Source organism: Rhinolophus hipposideros (genome assembly GCF_964194185.1).
Source record: "Rhinolophus hipposideros genome assembly, chromosome: 17".
Taxonomy (NCBI): domain Eukaryota; kingdom Metazoa; phylum Chordata; class Mammalia; order Chiroptera; family Rhinolophidae; genus Rhinolophus; species Rhinolophus hipposideros.
Genome location: NC_138063.1, coordinates 45,473,504 through 45,494,494, shown reverse-complemented (window position 1 = coordinate 45,494,494; position 20,991 = coordinate 45,473,504). Strand labels below are relative to the sequence as shown.

General features: G+C 37.0%; 1 protein-coding gene across 2 annotated transcripts in view; it reads left to right on the top strand.

Moving 5' to 3' along the window:
* The window catches only part of LPIN2 (lipin 2), a 78,716-nt gene that overhangs the window by 42,832 nt on the left and 14,893 nt on the right, over positions 1-20,991 (top strand). For both annotated transcript variants that reach the window (XM_081078702.1, XM_081078701.1), the window contains exons 2-7: positions 4,040-4,240; positions 10,234-10,329; positions 11,447-11,748; positions 15,348-15,455; positions 16,121-16,244; positions 19,515-19,854. In XM_081078702.1, coding sequence (XP_080934828.1) covers positions 4,049-4,240; positions 10,234-10,329; positions 11,447-11,748; positions 15,348-15,455; positions 16,121-16,244; positions 19,515-19,854 — 1,162 coding nt within the window. In that variant the 5' untranslated portion in view covers positions 4,040-4,048. The remainder of the gene's footprint in view (positions 1-4,039; positions 4,241-10,233; positions 10,330-11,446; positions 11,749-15,347; positions 15,456-16,120; positions 16,245-19,514; positions 19,855-20,991) is intronic.

Here is a 20,991-nt window from a genome sequence, read left to right as displayed (position 1 = left end):
GCTCAGGCTGCTATGGCAAAATACCACAGACTGCGTGGTTCAAATAACAGGCATTTGTTTCCCTCCGTTTTGGAGTCTGGGAAGTCCAAGATCAAGATACTGGCAGATTCACTTCCTTTGAGGGCAGTTGGCTTGTAGACAACTACTTTCTCACTGTGTCCTCACGTGGTGGGGGAAGAGAGAGCGAAGCCTGGTACCTTCCTGTCCTTCTAAAGGCATTGATCCCATTGTGGGGGCCCCACCTTCATGACCTCATCTAAACCTAATTACCTCCCAGAGACCCCCACCTCCAGTTAGTGTTTCAACATATGAATTTGCGTTTTGGGAGGAGTACATTCAGTTCATAACAATGCTTAACCTTTCTAAGCCTCAATTCTATTATCTTTAAAAATAGAAATAATACCTATAGCGTTGTCTCGAGATGATAGTGCATATATAAGCTTAAGAATTTGGTACATAGTAAGCTGTCAGAAAAAAGTAGTTGCTGCTACTGTGATGATTGTTTACCACATTTCAGAAGTGTGAAAGACAGGGCTGGATAAATTCTTCGAGTTCTAAGAATCAGTAAATGTATTTTTATGTTTTACTTTGTGCTTGTCAGTGTGAAGATAGGGCCGCTGCTCTATGAACATCCTTCCGTGCCATGGTGCTCTTTCTGTGTGCATATCTCTACGCGTATGTCAGTCTGCATTCTGATTATGTGTTCTATCTTTGCTTTTTCTCTGAATTTTTATCTTTCTGCATCTTTCTCCCTTGGTCTGTTTCACTCTACATCCTTGAATTCATTTACCCAGCTCTTCCACTTTTTTTCTCATCAGTCACTATAAAATATGATGAATCGTTTACAATGTATATTATTTCACTATATTTTAAATTTTTTGTTTTATTTCAAAAGCAAGTGTCTTTGGGGGAGGGGGGTGTTTTCCCTTCATGTGACTGGATTACCTAATCATCTACCTTTTCTGCCCCTGCTCAGAGTCCTGCTTTCCTGGGTTATGACCAGGACAGGCTGGTGTCAGAGGCCTTTGTTCTCACTGAGCTTAATTATGGCTAGTGCTGGACTGGGTGTGTAGGAATAAATTTTTATGGTGCTAGATTGTGCTTAAAGAGGAAGCTGTTTAACGGATCACAGGTACAGTGGCTAACTGCTTTCCCCCCAAACATAACCATAAGAAACCCCTTCCCCCATCCTGGTTGAGGTGCCCTTCCTGGCAGAGTTGTATCCCTCATTCCCAGGGTGTAAAGAAAGTTAAGGCACCAGCCCTCCCTTTACTTTGGTTTTTCCAGACTTTGTAACATTACGGGATTGTTTTATATCTGCTATCAGAAAGTCATTTGACAGCCTGTATTTTTCTGCATTTAGCAACCGGCATTTACACAGTAGACTTTTTGCATAACAGCACATCCCTTCGCCATGGTAATTAAGATCATCTTGAATAGATGTAGTTCTTTACACTTAATTATGGATTCTGTGCTCTAGTTGATGTAAGTTTATTACACATTTAGTTTATAAGATTGTTTATGGCTGGATGTAGGTGCATAAAAGTTACCATTTCTCATTTTCTTTTAAGAAAAGGCCTATGTAACTAGTTATGAATTGTTAAAATTTGTAACAAAACTCATTTTAAAATCGCCACCAACAGTCAAGCAATAATACGTAGAATTGACTATTTGGGTGCTGTTTGATTAACTTACTTACTGGGAAAAGCAAAAAGCATGTCGTAAACATACATTACTTATAGAATATGAAAACGCTGATGGACTGTTCTAGGTTGCTGAAAAATACTTCTGGCAAAAGAGAGTGAAAAAATGAACTACACAAGACAAAACTTTATTTCACTTCTGTTTTTGGAAACATTCTTAACTTAAAAATTGTACACTGTGACCCCAGAAATAAGGAACAAACAGGTGTTTATTCCCTTTTCCTCTAAATGAGTTGTAGTGCTTTTTTATGAAGCAGAATTTAATGAAATCCTCATACGGTGAATCAGCACATGAAAAGATATTCAACAAGTTTGCAAAATGTTACCATTGAAGGAAACTGATAAACAATACGTGGGATCGCTGCATATTTCATACAACTACATGCATGTGAATCTACAGTTATCTCAAAAAGATTAATTTTTAAAAATGTAATGAGATGTATTATGAATATTCTGATGAAACACTATTTCCTCCCGACCCGTGTTTCTAATTTTTGTAGTCTCATTTGTTGGTTCATTTGATCATTCCTTTATTCATTCAAGAAATAATTATTGAGCCCTTGATATATGCTTAATTTGGTCTTACTATTGAGTTCAAATCAATTATTCTTAAACCAAAGTCATCACCAACTTGTAACTTTTAGAATTTACCGCATAGCGGACACCACCTTCGCTGGTTATTTAGTAGTAAGTTCTGCAGCTAGTTTGCATCACACAAAGCTAGCTCTTCTGTAGATGCGTTTTGGGGCCTTGATAACATTAGCTTTAAAATATTCAGAAAATTTTCCTGGGTAAAATTACTGTGGCTGTGCTTCATGGTGTAAAACTGATGGGCCTTGATTACACATTCATTGTGTCCAAGAGCGGAAAAAATGTTTTGAGTGGGATCCAGGCACTGCCAATGGGAGCTCGCTCACCTGTAAAGAGTGGGGTGAGTTTCTGTACAAGTAGATGTCCTGATAGGCCCCTAAATTTTCCCAAGGAGATAACATTATCTCTCCCAAGTCAGCTTTGGACTTGATTTGACAACACAGAATGTGATCTCTGGGAACTTTTCTGGGTGTGTAATTTTGAGCTCAAGTCACCCCAAAAGCTGGGTTTAGAGAGACAATTGTGTGTATGATGAATAACCTGGAGAATCTGTCAGTTCTCTGGTTCAGTGCAAGTTGGCCTCTTAGCCAGAGCTGTGGCGGGTCTCTTGTTTGGTCTGTACCCCTCCCATCTCCAGGAGAATGACTTTTGCTAAATTGTGCTTTGACATAGTACTAGGAATACTAAGGGTGTCAGTGTGTAATGAAGGAAATGTGGTACTCGACTGGAAATGAAATTTGACAAACTTAGGGCGAATGGGGGGCTACTTTTTCTAATTAGTGGAAGAGTTGATGAGGGGACCAAGGAGACTTCCCTGCTGCCCCTCGTAGCATAACAAGTGGTGGACACCCGGTCCTTTAGTCCGATTGAGCCAGTTCTCACTGCAGCCACAGCCGGTGTGGGTACAGAGACAAAGCGTTCCCTGTCGGCCCTGTAGCCCTGCTCAGGTGCAGTTACCTCCTTATTTGAATCTTTCTGGAGAGAAGAATCCTTTACAGCCTAGTGATCTTTATTTGAATAGTGAATTGTGGTTTACGAACAAGATTAAAATCCTTTTCTGTGCTTTGAACTTTGTGGAACATGCATATATGTTTCAGTGACATGCTGAAACATTGAGGGGATGTTCCCTAAAAATAATGTTATAAATACGTTAGACCCAGTCTAGCTCCCTAGAGTTTATTTAATGTAGCATCTGTCTGAACCATATTAATATTCTATTAATAATAGTCCCATAGAAAACCCAGCTCTCACTTACTCATATCTCACCAGGTTTCTCCTGGGGATGGTCTCTGGTCATTTTCTTTCTGCTTGGCGGCTGTGGTCTAAGTGGGTCCAGTAGTCACGAGTTCCCAAGAGTCTTGGTCAGGAGGGCATTGGTGGTGGTCTGGGTTCTTTGGGAGTTCTATGCAGATTTTGATCTTTGGGGGAAAATTTCTAATGGCAACTGGTATGATCCTTAATGAGGAGAAAGGAAAGGTAACTTTTGCATGCCTCAAACCCTGGCTTGGAAAAGCTCCTCAGATAGAAAGGAGTCCAGCCAGTATTCTTCATGCATGGAACCATGTAGAAACAGTGGTAGCATGAGACTAATGGGTTCAAAATCATCACAGTTACTAATAGTGGTACATGATCTGATGTACAAATGAGCGATGCAGTTTTAGTCACTGTGGTTTTTTCTCTGTCATTGTCATTAGATCCTCATATTTAGTGTTAACTTTGCATCTAATATTTTTCTTGTCTTTTAGTCTCAAACCATGAATTATATGGGACAGCTGGCCGGGCAGGTGATTGTCACTGTGAAGGAGCTCTACAAGGGCATTAACCAAGCCACCCTGTCTGGGTGCATCGATGTCATTGTGGTCCGGCAGCAGGATGGCACCTATCAGTGTTCGCCTTTTCACGTTCGGTTTGGGAAGCTGGGAGTCCTGAGATCCAAAGAGAAGGTGGTAAGTACTGGGTGAAAAGTGAGATGGTGGCAATGAGTAAATTGTTACTATGAGCTCTCTGGGCCTTTTATTTGTTTTAAACCTGTATGATGTTAAAGACAATGGTATGAGAAGTCAACATTTGTGTATTGCTTTCTTTTTTTTTATTTTTTTTTATTTTGCCTTCCCAACTCCTCCTTCTAGCTGTAGAGGGCACAGCTCACTGGCCCATGTGGGGATTGAACCAGCGACCTCGGTGTTAGGAGCACGGCGCTCCAACCATCTGAGCCACCTGGCTGCCCCGTGTATTACTTTTTGAAGTTGCCTCTAAATTCTAAAAGCCCTACTAAAGGAAGTCTTTCCAAGGGAGAAACAGGCTGAAAATTATTTTGATAATCCTATATATTGCATTTCAGAAGAACAAAACAGAGAAACTAGAGTTATAAATGGGATGTTACGTTTATTTAAAAAAACTTCCTTTGCCTTATACAGCATTTGCCTTTAAAATGTTTAGGGTAATGCCTTCATAACAACTCTATTCCATTCTGAGTAGAATAGACTGGGAATAGACGGAAGTAATCGAGAATATGTTACATTTGTTTAAACAAAATTAATGCCAGATTTGTTTGTTTTGACAAAGCTATAAAATCTTATTTGTAATCTAAATTGTGTTGATAGCAGGACTTGTCTCCAAATCTAACTGAAACATGACTCTCTAGTGGAAAAGATTTTGTTAACACCTAGAAAAACAACCATGTCATAGGCTGGTTGGCTTTTATTTATTTTTAGGGAAGATGCATTTAAAAAGAAGGTATTTGTGTTGGCTTTCCTTTTTCCTACAGTCTCTTACCTTCAGGTTATGGAGCACCTGCAAGGCTTGTCAGTACATCTGATGTCAATCAAGCCAGAAAATTAAGCTAGCAATGAAACTTTGTAGGTAGATAGTAGCATTTTCCTTTCTACTCTTGCCCCACAGTATCTACGTAAACAATACAGGGAGATTTTCAGGATTTTAAAGCACAATGAAAGATCCACACCTTTTTCTGGAACAGAATTGTTAGAGGACCACTAGCATAAGTTGAAAATATCTATTTTCAGATTTTGACTGTTTCACATAACTGATCATATTCTTTAAAATAGAAATTTCCCTATATTTTAATTAAACTTAGATTATTTTGAGAGTGAAAGAAAAGATTGATGGCTTTCACAAACTAGATATTTTCCCCACCCAAAGAAACATCTCATTTTTCTAGGTGTTAACAAAATCTTCCCCTGGAAAGCCCTGTTTCAAGGGACAGGATTTGTGTGGTCTGGCCTCTATTCAGAGTCACCTTTGGAAACCAAAAGCAGTTGCAGTTTATTTAGTGACTTTGAAACTTTCCATTGCAAAACAATGTTTAGCCACAGTTAGCTCCTCTGGAATTTTTCTTCCTTTCCGGTAGTTCTTTCAGACTGTATCTGCTTTGGGACAATCAACAGCAAACTGTTTTAGCACTGAGACTTCCCATTTGCTGTGCAAGCATCTATTTGTAAAACAGCTTTTAAGGCATTATTTATCTATTTTTGCTGTGATCTGGGCTTTTTATGAGATTAGATAAATCTTCTGGCCTTTCAAAATAGAACTGATGAATATATAAGCATTTGTGTATCTGTAGATGGGGCAGATAAGATACCTCTTTCTGCATGTTGTATGCATCTAATTAAGAAAGTAATAGTTTCTGTATAAGGTTACGCAAATCATTGTATTAAATATCTTGTCAAACCCTTGAATTTTAATAGAAGTCTATCCATGAGACACAGGAAAAGGAAATTTCTTTCCCACTTTTCCTTGGTATCCCAGAAACCCAGAAGATATGTTTAGGAGGAAATTTGGCTGTTTGACCTAAACACAGCTTTCCAGTGACAGTAAAACTGAAACCATGTCTGCCTTGGTATACTCTGGCAATCTGGATTAAGTATTTGTTATATTTTAGGTCAGTTTCAATTATTGAGAGCAGTCCATTTCATTTTAAACTACAACGCCAATTTTCAAAATGGTAACACCTATGAAGTGAACTTGAAATCACAATCAAACCTCTGATTAAAGAGATGCAGTATAATAATTTTCCCATTGCCATTGGTATGTTCTTGTTTGATAGAACACCAGTACTCCCACTGTGTTTCACAAAGCAGGAGTTTACTTTCAGAAGGTAAACCTGTACTTGATATTTTTAAATATTAATTTTGTTGATTTAACACAAAACTGATCCTTTGATTACTTATCATAGTTAAATAAACTAGTGTATTAGACACGACAGTTTCCATTGTGGATGACAAAAATCCACCTCGTACTAGCTTTAGCAAAAAAGAAATTGATTGCTTTGCAGTAACTAAAGTCCAGGGGCATTTGAATTAATCAGGGCTTTATTAATCAGGGCTTTATTATCTGAAGATGTTATCAGAACTCGCTCCCCCACCTCTCAGCTAATGCTTCCCTTTGTGTATGTTCTTTTTAAAATAAGATAGCCACTAGGTTTACTTCCCTTTAACTCAGCAACCCCCGTAGAAAGAGAGCTCCTCTTTCCTACAGTGTTTAGTCTCCCTGTCATACATGGATCACATACATCTTGGGGACCAATCACTATAGCTGGGGTGGATATATTTATTGGCCTGGTTTGGACAGCAGCCCCATCTCCACTTTCTGAAGCCACACCTGAAATACATAGATGGTCTGAAATAGAGGACAACTAAATCCTCGCAGGACACCAGAGATATTCTTACCGAAAGAATGGCATGCTAAAACAAGTGTCTGCTACAGCCAGTATTTCTCAAAAGTAAATCAGTTTTATTTCAACATCTCAGTCATATATATTGAACAAGATTAAGCTACAGCATAGGAGACAGGAGCATATGGAAATGAGTGGTGTTTTAGAAACCAGTTTACCAGAAGTGGTACATCAAAATGAGTGTCTTCTTTAAAATAATCACCTTGGGAAGCATTTATTCCAACTTGGTGCCATGTCACAAAATATTTTTAATATTTTTTCCTTTGTTGCTAAAAGAGCTTATGGCGTATTCTTTTAAGTATCCTCAACATTGGCACAATTTGATGTTAGATTTAATTTTTGGAAAGAACCAAACTCCATGTAAAGTCAAATCAAGAAACTAAAGTAAGTCATATTCAGAAATGTCATATTTACCCCTAAAAGTAAGGGCTATAAAGGAAAGGGTTAATTTTTCTAAGATGGTTTAAAAATAGTTGAATTTCCATCCTAAAGAAGTATTATTTCATTTTCCCAGCTATATTGAATAAATGGATAACCTCCAAAGATGAAAATTTTGAGGGATGATATTAATTTGAATTTGTTAATATATTTTTTAGAAATTTGTACTTATTCAATAAAATTGTTTCTTTAAAAAAAATCTTATGTTTTTATTAAAGGTAAAAAATAACTTTAAAATTTCATTTATATAGTTTAATTTAAAGAATTTATACAATAAATCAACAAATGATTATTTTATATGTCCAACTTCTAGTTGGATACATTTAGTTAACTGTTTTATTTAAGTCATTCTGAGAAACCTGAAATTTGGCATTATGGAGCAAATTTAGTTTTTCCCTACTCCCTTGCTTGTTAGTCTAGAAAAAAATACTATTTTTTCACTTTTTCAGTTCTCACATTGAGTTTTAAGTTAGAAAAGTCTTCCTATGATTGTAGAAGAAGCTGCTGTTGTAGCTGCTTTAGAAATCTTAGATGACTGTAGGTGCTTCAACCACTTTATCATGAAAAAAATTTTTAAACTTGTCTGTAAGTATATTTTTCCTTAGCTCAGGAGTTTGTTGCAGTACTTTGTTTTAGAAGAGTTAGATTTCATGTCATACCCAGGTTTTTTTCCACAGTAAATATTCACAGTAATATAAAACATTAAGGCTAGCTGGAAGATGAGTTAGGGTTAATGTTTATCCTATGGAAACTATTTAATGCAGCCCTTTTAAAAAAATAAAAGAAAACTGAGTTCTTATGTAAACTAATTTTATTAACATTTCTTAAATTACATAGGTGTTAATGGGATTTTAAGACTTGTTTTGTATTTAATTTTTAGTTGCCTTTTTTCCCATTTTCTTTTATAATGTTATCTTTTTTTACAGCTTTATTGCTTTATAATTAACACACAATAAGTTACACATATTTAAAGGGTAAAATTTTATGTTTAACATGTATGCACCCATGAAACCAACTCCACAGTCAAGATACAGAACATTTGGTTGTCTGTCTTATTCTCCTCTAACCTTTGACAGTGCCTCAGTCTTTGTTGTTGTTTTTTTATGACATTGACGTGTGTATACACACACACACACACACACACACACACGTATATATTTTTTAACTTTTTTAAAAAGATTTTATTGGGGAAGGGGAACAGGACTTTAATTGGGGAACAGTGTGTACTTGCAGAATTTTTTTCCAAGTCAAATTGTCCTTTCAATCGAAGTTGTGGAAGGTGCCGTTCAGCTTCAAGTTGTTGTTCTTTCAGTCTTAGTTGTAGAGGGCGCAGCTCAGCTCCAGGTCCAGTTGCCTTTGCTAGTTGCAGGGGGCACTGCCCACCATCCCTTACGGGAGTCGAGGAATTGAACCGGCAACCTTGTGGTTGAGAGCCCACTGGCCCATGTGGGAATCGAATCAGCAGCCCTAGGAGTTAGGAGCACGGAGCTCCAACTGCCTGAGCCACCCAGCCGACCCCTATTTTAACTTCTTAATTTTAAATTTACAGACAAGTTGCAAATGTAGTTTAAAAGTTTTCTTAAATCCTTCACCCAGCCTCTTTTCCTAATGTTAACGTTTTACGTGACCATAGTGCAGTTATCAACACCAGGAAGTTAACACTGGTATAATACTCTTAACTAAAAGACGTTATTCAGATTTCACCAGTTTTTCCACTACTGTCCTCTCTCTCTTCCAGGATCATATCCAAGATCCCACATTGCTTTTGTCCTGCATTCTCTAACAGTTCTCAGTCTTTCCTTATGACCTTGACTTTTGAAGAGGACGGAACAGTTACGTAGGCTGTCCCTCAGTTTGAATTTGTGTGATGTTTTCTCATTTTGTCAAGAATAACACAGTGATGGCGTACCCTTCTCAGAGCATCATCTCAGGAGGCTCATCAGATTGCTGTGTCTCATTCCTAGTGATGTTAACTTTGATTACTTGTTTAATGGTGTCTTTCAGGTTGCTTTTTACTGTAAATGTACTTATAGGAAGATACATTGAGACTGCAAATATCCTAGTTCTCATTGTACTTCCATCCGTGAATTTTAGCAACCACTGCTGAATTTTGCCTGCAGCAGTTACTACTGTGGTATTTGCCAAGTGGTGATTTTCTGTTTCCATCCTCTCTACTCCATTTATTCAGTTGAAATTCTATTGTATTGAAGAGCTATCCTCTCTTGTTTACTTAATTATTCAGTTTTATTTAGATAAGTGTGGATTCATAGATATTACTTTTACTCTGTGGGTTACATTTCATTATTATCATTATTAGTTGCTCAAATTGTTCCAGATTTGGTGATTGGTAGCTCCTTCAAGTTGAGTTCTTTTGAAATGCTCTCATCATTTTTTGAGCACTTTTTTACTTTCTGGCACCATAACCTGTTCCAGAAGAATCTATTTTCCCTGCCTCAGTCCTGGAATTATTTTATTTCTCCAAGGAGCCCTGGTTCCTTTTATTGGAGAGTCGTATCTAGAAACAAAGGATCAGGTCACTAGGGTCTCATTACAAACAGAGGTATCATTATATGTTATAAAAATAGATGATAAAACATTTTCTTTCATTCCCTGGTAACCATCCCCTCCCCACCCCACCAAGGTCTGTTTGGTTTTTTTAGGACTGGGATGTGGGGCAGGTAGCTATGTTTCTCTGGGGCTGTCACTCTAGGAACCTCAGTACTAAGTTTGGCTCGAAAACCTAGAATTTAGGCTTAGTTTTGCGTGAAATCAAAGACTCTTAGTACTAAATCACACTCTTTCTCCCCTTAGATTGATATAGAAATCAATGGTGATGCAGTGGATCTTCACATGAAATTGGGCGACAATGGAGAAGCTTTCTTTGTGGAAGAGACTGAAGAGGAATTTGTAAGTCCTAATCGGTTACCTTCACTTCACATATTGTATTCAGGCCTCTGGTGCATGTCACAAAACAGAAATACTCAGTTTTCATAGATGGTTGTACAGATGATCGTTGCTGGTTAGATAAGCTTAGTTTTAGATTGAGGAATTAAGCTGTCAGAAGGGGCTGGAGGAATGGGGAACTTTTCTCCACGCCAGATTTCAGGGTTGCAGCGTACAGAGAGAATGTAAAAGTCCTTTTCTATTTGCTCTTTTTGTAAGGAAAGGCACGTCTTTTTTCTCTAACTTTAATGAGCTTTTTTTCTGTTACAGTTTACACCTTGAATTGAGTTTTGCCTACGTAATCAAGGTGTATCTCTTCAGGCTGTGTGTGTGTTTATACACATGACCTTTGAACTTGGAAAACATGTTTACCGTTTTGATTTGGGACATTACATCCCTAACCTTGAATAGTCACATGAATTGGCTTATTATAGTCTCAAAGGATTTGCATTAATTGACCTATATCTTTCATAAATGATTATTACAGTTTGGCTTCTTTCAGCAAGAGAGCACTAATTTAATTTGTTACACAGTATTCTCTCTGTTAGAAAAGCCTTCCTCCACCCTCAATTAATTTGGCAAACACAAGCATTAACCACTTTGAATTTTACCATAATTCCTCATTTCACTTACTGGTCCTGCTGCCCTTTGTCTGATGGGGTGTTCCTGGTCCTTGCCTTCTGCTTTGTCCTGTTCTTATTGTTTTTTGTAAGTTCTTGACAGAGTGCTTTTTAACACCTCCTGGGAATGCTGCTATTGCTTTGAACTTCTCTTTATAGAATTTAATTGGCTCTGCTTTAATTATACTAGCTTTCATGTGTTCCATGCTGACTTGACATAATGGTTCCTCCAAATGTATTCAGTTACGTTGATCAGAATGAGCTAACATTGAGCTGTGTGTAACAGAGTAAAGACCTACTTAGAGCACAGTGGGCAGTACCCTAGTTCAGTGTGACTTTCTTACTTTTAGGGACTATGTATTCTTTCTACCATAGTGGAAATTAGATATGCAAAATATTATTATTTTGATCACTGTCCAGTTTGCCATGGACAACTTTGCTTTCTCCATGTTCTCTTTAAGGAAAAACTTCCCGCTTACCTTGCCACTTCACCAATTCCTACTGAAGATCAGTTCTTTAAAGATATTGACTCCTTTTTGGTGAAATCAGGTGGAAATGAAAGACCATCTCAGAGTTCCGACATCTCACAAATCTTGGAAACAGAGACAGTGTTCACTCCAAGTTCTGTGAAAAAGAAAAAACGAAGGAGAAAAAAATGCAAACCGGACAGTAAGAAGGAAGACCAGGCTGCTTTCCCTGCTGCAGAAGACACCGTGGATGTGGACCTGAGTTCTGACGATGACAAGGGGGCCCATTCAGCAAGGTAGGGCTGTAGGTGTGGGCGGACTCTGCAGGTGCCAGGCATCCATGCGTGTATGGCCAGAGCACAGGGAAAGTAGAAGCTGTGGCATTTCTGTTTGTTTTTGGTGTTGTTGCAACTACAGAATTTGCCATCAGACATCCTGCTTTAGTGCTAACATATCATTCAAAACAGACTAGCAATTTGTCCTTTCATCCAGTAATTTTCCAAAAGCCAAATAAATTGTCTCAAGAAAGATCTGAACTAATGACTTGCCCCTGGGTGAGCAGATACACATCAGGAGCGTTTTCCAGCCCAGTGGTCTTGTGCTTGGTATCTCACCTAGTCCGAGAAGTGGTAGAATTGTTGCTTTGAGTTTATTGTGAAAACATCCTAGTAAGTTGAAGAGGAAAGGAAGTTTTTGGTTTTTGTTTTTGTTTTTAAGTGAGAATTCTTGATCACTACTTATTTACCAGCTTAGTAGAAGAGCTCAAAGTAGATACCAGTTTTCACGTCAGAACTGTCTGGGGTTTAAAGGTAACAATTTGGGGTAGGACATATATCTTTTCATTCAAGATTAGATTTTTAGAAGAAAATCTTCTACCTGTTCCACTCAGTGGTTGACCTGGTACTGGAAGGATTGTAGGTGTCAGTGAGGTATTTCCTTATCTTCATTGGTGACCATCGGACAAGAAGCTGCTGCTCACAAGTAATCCTGAATTTCTAAACCCTTTATTTGAATTGGTGTGGGGACAGGATGGCATTATGACATGCATGCTGGTCCACTTGTATGTCTTCACCTCAACTGCTGAAAAGAGAGGTCATGCCCTCCTTCCTGGGAAAATTAGTGCTATTAATAAAGTTTTCTTTATCATGGAAAAGAGGGAAAATAATTTCTTTCTCTAGTAATGGGAACCAAATACATATCAAATGTAAACTCTACCTTGATCTAGCTAGTATGTGTTTTATTTACCAAGCTTTTGTTTTAAATAGTCAAGTCAGGAAAAAAGTCTACACTATTAATATATTGTTATTATAATTCTACTCTTATGAATAACAGTATAATAATCCCTTTTTGGCAAAATCATTAACTCATTTTTCTAAAATTTTTAAACGTTTAAATTCTGGAACAAAATTCTACATTTGTTAAGTCATTTTTAATATATGAACTCTTTTTCTACCTATCTTTTATTACTTATCAACTGTCGTATTTGTGATGTTCTTTCTCCTCCCACACAGAATATAGACTTTGATTTCAATTCTGCTACAATGAAGAAGTCCTCTGTTAGAACTAAAGAACAAAAGGCAGAAAGCAAAAAGTACTTTAGACTCTACAGACCAGTGTAAAGTATAGCTATAAAATTTTTAGATCCTGAATAAATTAACCAGCTTGGGTAATTTTTTTTGTTAGTATCAAACTACTAGCTGGGAAGAGCTTATAAATGTTCTGAACTCTTCCTTTTATATCACTGATTCCCAAAGAATTGTAAGCTAATAAAAAGTAATGCAAATTCTTAAAAGACCCTTACCATCCTTTCTTCCTGCTTTTTTTTTTTTTTTTTTTTTTTTTTTGGTCTCTTAAGGGTTATTTATCTTTCCCTTTCCTAGGAGAATATACTAGGAGACTCTTTGAGATCTTTTATTGCTTGATTTTGGTGCTATGAAGAACAACATAAATAGTTCCTTTAAAAGTTTTGGCTTATTTATAATAAAATGTGTATTTGGCAGGAAATAGATTCTTTTGAGAAAAACTTGAAATACATACATGCATTTAAATTTTATTTGGATTAGCACTGTAATATTCCCTAAAAGCCTTAATTCCTGGAAATGTTTTTGCCAACTAATATTCTTCCAAGATCCATCAGAAAGGACCTTGAAGTAAAATTTTGCCTTCAAAGTTTTCTTGGTGAGTGTTCCACAAAGTCCTTTGTCATAACATAATAGAGCTATGTTTAGAAGTGAACAGCCTTCAGCTTTAAGCCTTCAGCTTTTAACTTGGGAAGTTAAAACATTTCTGAAACATATGCAAAGTCACCTACTAAATGCACAAGAATCATTATTCTAAAGGAATTTTGTAACTGTGTTGGAAGTGAATGCATTGCAGAAATATTAGTGCATGCCTTACTTTTCCAGATGGGTGAAAGGCTACATCAACCAAATCTGTTGGTGTACTAATTTGGTTGACAGTAACATAGTTGCCAGCTTCTCTTTCTGAGCCACAATCTTGCTTGTCAGAACACATGTATACTAGAGCCTTGTAATAATTTGCTTGAGCTCGGTGGTTTGCTTTTTCTTAGGTTACCAGTGACTCTTCGATACTGCCACTGGAGGAACTCTTTCCAGAAATTTCCTTAAAAACATGCTTAAATATGCAGCCAACAGAAATTAGGACTTAAAGAAAAGTTGTGAGAGTTCAGGTCACATACTGAAATAAGCACTGAGCTGAAAAGAAGACTGAAAACCAGTTATGCTTCTGATTGTGGAACAGCAGCCTCTGAACACTCCAGGCTTTTGTTTCTTTATGATATAAGGGAGTTAAACAATGTGGTTTGCAAGGCCCCTTCCAGCTCAGCATTTAGATTCTAAAATAATTTGGGGAGAGATATTTAGGGTCAAAAGTATTAACATCATATTAAATGGCATAGTATATAGCATGGCATACTTGAATAGTATAGTGCTTTACACTTTTCAGAGTTTTTCTTTATACTTTTCAGAGCTTCCAACATGACACACCACATAAATCTCACATTGACTGTGAAATATGGCAAGTGATAAGTTTCCAACTAAAGATGAAAAACGGGGGCCCACAGTGCTTCTGAAGGATGTTTAAAGGTTATATGGCTAGTTATATTAACTCTGCAAATTCAAGAAAACCAAAGTATAAATTAATTAAAACCTTATTAGCATGAGTTCAACCACCTTCGGTTCCAAGGTCTGTGTGTGAATTTTAAAAGTTTTTATCATAGTTTTGTATCATCACATTCCCACATCATGTCGATTCTAAGTAAAGAAAGTTCTCAGGTAATGCTTGGGCCAAACAAACAGGAAATAAGTTCTGGTTTTTAAGAGCTTTTCAGGTATTTAAAAATTTTTAAGCCATAACTCTTGTCTTCAGATGATATTCTTTTTTTTTTTTCTTTTTTTTTTGTAATACACAGGAGAGAGCAGTGGAAAAAACAACGGCTTAGCTTATTTTGAATCAAGCAACTCACTAGCTTTTTTACTTTGGGCAACTTACCAAACTTCTCTGGATCCTTGATTACCTAATATCTAAAATAGGATATTTCTAAGGATTGAATGAAATACACATAAAGCCTTAGTTTTCTTCCAGTCTTTGAATTGATTACCCCTAAGGGATATAAAAAGGAATTTTTAATCGTGTTTTCTTTCCTTTCCTCCTCTGTTTATCCCATATTTAATTAGTGATTGTAGTAAGGTATGGTGGGGGGTGACATCAGTGAATCTCCTCTTCTTCATATTTTCCTTTTAAGAGGGTTAGTTATTAATCATTTGGCTTTTATTTATATCATTTAGAAGATGTGTCAGTAGATTTGGGGGATATTTTTAAGCTGACATAAGTGTCATTGTTCCTGCCTTTCTTTGTTTTATTTTCCCCTTCACAGAGGATCTTCAAATGCTTCCTTAAAGGAAGAAGAATATAAGGAGCCTCTGTTCTACCATTCTGGAGATCATTACCCCTTATCTGATGGCGATTGGTCCCCTTTGGACAAGTAAGTGTTTTTGAAATTTCTGAGTTTCTTACAGGAAAAATATATTAAATAGCTTTTTGATTATTGGGCAATAATGATACTTCTGATTTCTCATACATTAGAGGCACTGAATGTGTATTTTTAACATGAATATGGACCTTTTCTCTCAATTATTTTGTCCCTAAACTTGATCTTACTCTCACTGTGTTGGTTGGTCACTGACTGTACATCTGTATAATCAGCATAGCATTTGGCCCCTCTACAGTTCTTAAGTTCTAATCTTTTAGTGTCAGCTATTAAATGTAACTGGATAATACTGTGAAGAAATGTGCCAACTTTGTTCTATGTTTTTCTTATGTATTCGTTATGTTAATTCATCTTTCCATGCATTTTTCTCTACTGTAAAATTACCTTTCTAAATCATTTCTTGTGAGAATCAAATGGGATAATGCATATTAAAGTATTTATGGAGGAGCCAGCAAGTCCACAATAAGTACTAGTTGGTATCATTTTTATTATTATTAAACTCAACAGAAGAAATAATTGACATTCCCTTTAATAGAATCTTTATATCTTCAGGATAAAGTTGATATATTCAAACTTGTATTTCTTTTCAACCATCAAGCTCAGCAAGACCAAAGTTCCTGACTTTAAAATCCTCATGTTTCTTTGTACTGTGTTTGCAGCCCTTATTCCCCGGCAGCGTGTCCTAAGAGCGATTCAGAGCTGGAGGTAAAACCCACTGACAGCCTGCTCAGATCCGAGTCCCACATGGAGTGGACGTGGGGTGGATTCCCAGAGTCCACCAAGGTACTAGCGTTTACTCGCCTCCAGAGTGTGCCCTTCATCCATGAGTAAAGGGGTGATTCCTGAGTGAGCCTGTATGAACATAAATGATGAGAGTGCTCTCATGTGGTCACATAAGTAAATTCAGTTAGCATTTTTCATAGTGTTTGCACTATGTGTTTACAACAGAAGGAATCCAGCATTTTTTTTCTTGCTAGTTAGTAATGATGTTGATTGTTAATTAACATTTTAGTAAGGAAAATTGAAAAGGTACCTAAAGGAAACTAAAATTTCCACACTGAAATTTAAACAGGAAATTGATTGTGAAAGCATTTTTGCCAACTCATAACGAAAAAAGAATTGGAAAGATACATTTCTTATTTATTTGTTTGTTTATTGAGAGAGACTGCTTTTATTCTGTGTATGAATTAACCTGACTTTGTTTTATGCTTTTTCTATTTTTTTAATTTACTTTAAATTATAGTTGACATACAGTATTATATTAGTTTCAGGTGTACAACATAGTAATTAAATATTTATATTCCTTACAAAGTGACCACCACAATTAAATCTACTAACCATCTGTCACTATACCTAGTTATTACAATATTTATGACACTATACCCTATGCTATACATTACATCCCTGTGACTTTTTTTTTTTTTTAACTGGCAGTTTTCACTTTTTAATTCCCTTCCCCTTTTCCACCTAATCTCCCAACAGCATCGCCTCTGGCAACCCTCAGTTTGTTCTCTGTATCTATGAGTTTGTTACTATTTAATTTTGTTTGCTCATTTGTTTGTATTTTTCGACTTCACATGTAAGTGAAATCAGACGGTATTTGTTTTTTTCTCTTTGAAGTATTTGTATTTGTATTTGTATCGTGTATTTGTCTCTTGTATTTGTCTCTTGGAAGACACTATAGTTTTTTTTGAAATATACATTTTGTAGGACAGCCAGGATGGCACAGTAGGTAAACACTGTGCTTACCTTCTCTCACAACCACATCAAAATTACAAGTAATGTACAAAACACCATTATTGAAAATCATCTAAAATCAAGCTGAACTGAAGCCTTTCAAGTAAGGACGTGAAGAAGAAGCTCCAGACTGATAGGAAGGACAGAGACCTGGAATGGGCTGGTCCCACACCTGCGTGTGACCATTAAATATCAGGAGGGATATTTCGGTTGTGGGGGTCCCCCTCAGCCCCGAGAGGAGCAAGAGATCCCAGCCCCACCCCAGCCCAGGGTTCCAGTGCAAGGGGGAGAGGTCCCCATAATTCCTGATTGTGAAAACCAGTGAAGATTGTGACTGAGTGAGACAGGGAGGCTGCATTCCCAGGTGCTCCTCTTAAAGAGACTGAGCACGGACTTACCCACCAACAGAATCACTCGCTCTGAGCTCCAGAGCTGGGACAACAGCTGGAAAGGTGGCAGGGACTATCGTGGGAAATTGAATTGTTTGGCTTGGGACAGGGGCAGGAGAGGCGGCTTTCTCCTGGGTGGGGGAGCTGGTGGAGGCCATTGTTTCTTTGCTGAGCCCTCCCCCTTCCCCACATGCGAATACAGGCAGCCATCATATCTGAGTCTCCGCCATTCATTTTGCCACGAATCACTAGAGACAGGAAGCATAAAAATGGAGATGGAAACCATGAAAAACAACCAATCAGAAATAAAGGATACAATAACGGAAATGAAGAACATATTACAGGGAGTCAACATATTAGATGAGGCAGAGGACCCAACCAGCCATTTAGAAAATGAAGTAGCAGGAAACACCCAACCAGAATAGCAAAAAGAATCCAAAAAATTGAGAGGTTAGGGGGCCTCTGGCACAACACCAGGCATACCAACATTTGCATTATAGAGGTACCAGAAGGAGAAGAGAGATAGCAAGGAATTGAAGACCTATTTGAAGAAATAATGACAGAAAACTTCCCTAACCTGGTAAAGGGACTAGACACACAAGCCCAGGAAGCAGAGAGAGTCCCAAAAACATAAACCCAAAGAGGCCCACAGCAAGACACATCATAATTAAAATGCCAAAGGTTAAAGGCAAAGAAAGAATTTTTAAAGCAGTTTGTTACCTACAAGGGAGACCCCATAAGACTGGTAGCTGATTTCACAACAGAAACTTTGCCAAGAATGGAGTGGCAGGAAATATTCCAATTGATGAAAAGCAATGACATACAACCAAGATCACTCTACCCAGCAAGGCTGTCGTTTAGAATTGAAGGACAGATTAGGAGCTTCCCAGACAAGAAAAAACTAGACTTCATCACCACCAAACCAGTATTACAAGGAATCTTAGAAGGACTTCTTTAAGATGGGAAGGGGCATAGGGATGGGTGAAAGGGGAAGGGATTAAGAAGTACAAATTGGTTGTTACACAGTAGTCATGGGGATGTAGGGTATAGCATAATATTGTAATAACTAGGTATGGTGCCAGATAGGTACTAGTTCTGTCAAGATGATAGATGGGAATGGGGTTGGGGGCAGAGTAAAAAAGGTGAAGGCATTAAGAAATACAAATTGATAGTTAATACAGTGTGGGGAATATAATCAACAATGTTGTAAAGATCATGTAAGGTACCAGATGGACATGGGATTTATCAGGGAGATCACTCCATTAACTGTAGATGCCTCACCAATGTGCTGAAGTTGAAATAGAATAATACTGAATGTCAACTATAAATATATAGGTATAGAGTCACGGGACGTGAAGTACAATGTAGGGAAGATAGTCAGTGGTTGTAACAGCTATATAAGATGGCAGAGGGATAGTAGCGTGGGGCATGGGTTATCACTTTATGAGGGGTTTAAATGTATATTACATTGCTTTGTACACCTGAAACTAATAAAAAGAATAAAAAATAAAATACACATTTTGCTTATACGTTTAATTGCATTGAAACGTGACTGCCCACTTTTAATATTTTAATTCTTTTTTAATTGAGGTAACATTGGTTTATAACATAAATTTCAGGTGTACGACAGTATAATTCAACATTTTACATTGTTTTAACAGAGCCTGCAGGTAGTCCAGGCAGGGCTACAATTTCATGTAGCACTCCAGTTTTCTCCCTCAAAATGAATATTCTGTCATGATACTAAACAAAATGCAATTATTTTTCCCACTTTTTAATTATGAAATATTTTGTACATAGAAAACATTGTTTTTACTGAATGTATTGTTTTAAATAAAATGAACACGTTTACCTGCATCCAGCTTAAGAAATAGATTATATAAACACCTTTGAAAGTTTTAATTTTTAAACAATTCAACTTTTTTAGGTCAGCAAAAGAGAGAGATCTGAACATCCTAGGACAGCTACAATTACACCATCAGAAAATACCCATTTTCGGGTAATTCCCAATGAGGACAACCTCATAGGTGAAGCTGAGAAGGGTGCTTCGATGGGAGAAATGGTCTGTACCATAGTGAAACCCAAACCCAGAGCCCTGTGTAAGCAGATGAGCGATGCAACTTCCACTGCAGAACCTCTGGAGCCTCCCCTTGAGTCTCAGGTTTCATCTACGTTAGATGCAGACCACCTTCCTAACCCCCCAGTGGTGGAGGTTCCCTCTGAATCAAAACCAGCAGCTAAAGTTGACTCGCCATCAAAGAAAAAAGGTAATCATTTGTTTAATTTGGCATCAGGTACTCTAAATTTAGATAGTAAATATTTCAGTATTTCAGATAATATGTGATGGCTACCTTTATGTTTGTTTATGACATTTCAACTTGAAATAGTCCAAAAGTAAGAACATAATATCAGCATAACCATAATATCAGTGTCATGTGGAGGCATCCATATTCATATTTTCGTAAATGTACCCAAGGATAGCTTTTTAGCTGGTGGTTTGTTTGTTTTTTCAAAAAAAAAAAAAACACTTCTCATCAAAGTTCACATGTTGCATTTGGTTTTTATGTTTAGTCTTTTAATTTAGAACAGCCCCACACGTACACACACCTTCCCTCATTCATAAACACACTGCTACACCTGTTTCCACCTGTATGACCATGTTATTGATCTTTTGAAGAGGCCCTCCAATTGTCTGGTATACTTTCTTACATTCTGGATGTATCTTGATTATTTTTCTCAAGATAACATCCTCATGTCTCCTTCAACTGAAAGTTAGCTCTGTCCAATAGTAATAAAGTGTGAGCCACGTATATAATTTTGTGTTTTCACATTAAAAAAGTAAAAATAAACAAGTGAAATTAAGTTTAATAATATTCTATCTAAGCCAGTAAATCTAAACTATTGTAATTTTAACATGTAGTCTATATAAAAATTATTGAGATTTTATATTTTTATATTAAATCTTGGAAATCTGGTGTGTTTTACACTTTTTTTTAACACATTTTACATGCCTTGCATCAGATTAGCACAGTTCAATTTCTCAATAGCCACATGTGGTTGGTGATTATTATAGTGGGCAGTGCAGACCTAGAGGCTTAATTAGATTTGCGTTACATGTTTTTTTAATTTTTGAGTTGACTACTTTATGGGATATATTTGGTACTTCAGTATTGCATCTCATAATGCCTCACTATTAGAGATGCTAAATGTGATCAACTTGTTTAAGTATTGTCTGCCAGATTTATCCATTGTATAGAATTTTTGTCCTTTTGCAATTATAAGGTAATACTTTGGCACCATGTGAATATCCTATTCCCAAGAGCCTTTCCCTCATGCTTTTAGAATAATGGCTCCTTTCTCGGTGTTGGTGATTTTATCAAGTTTGGTACTATAAATATAAAAAT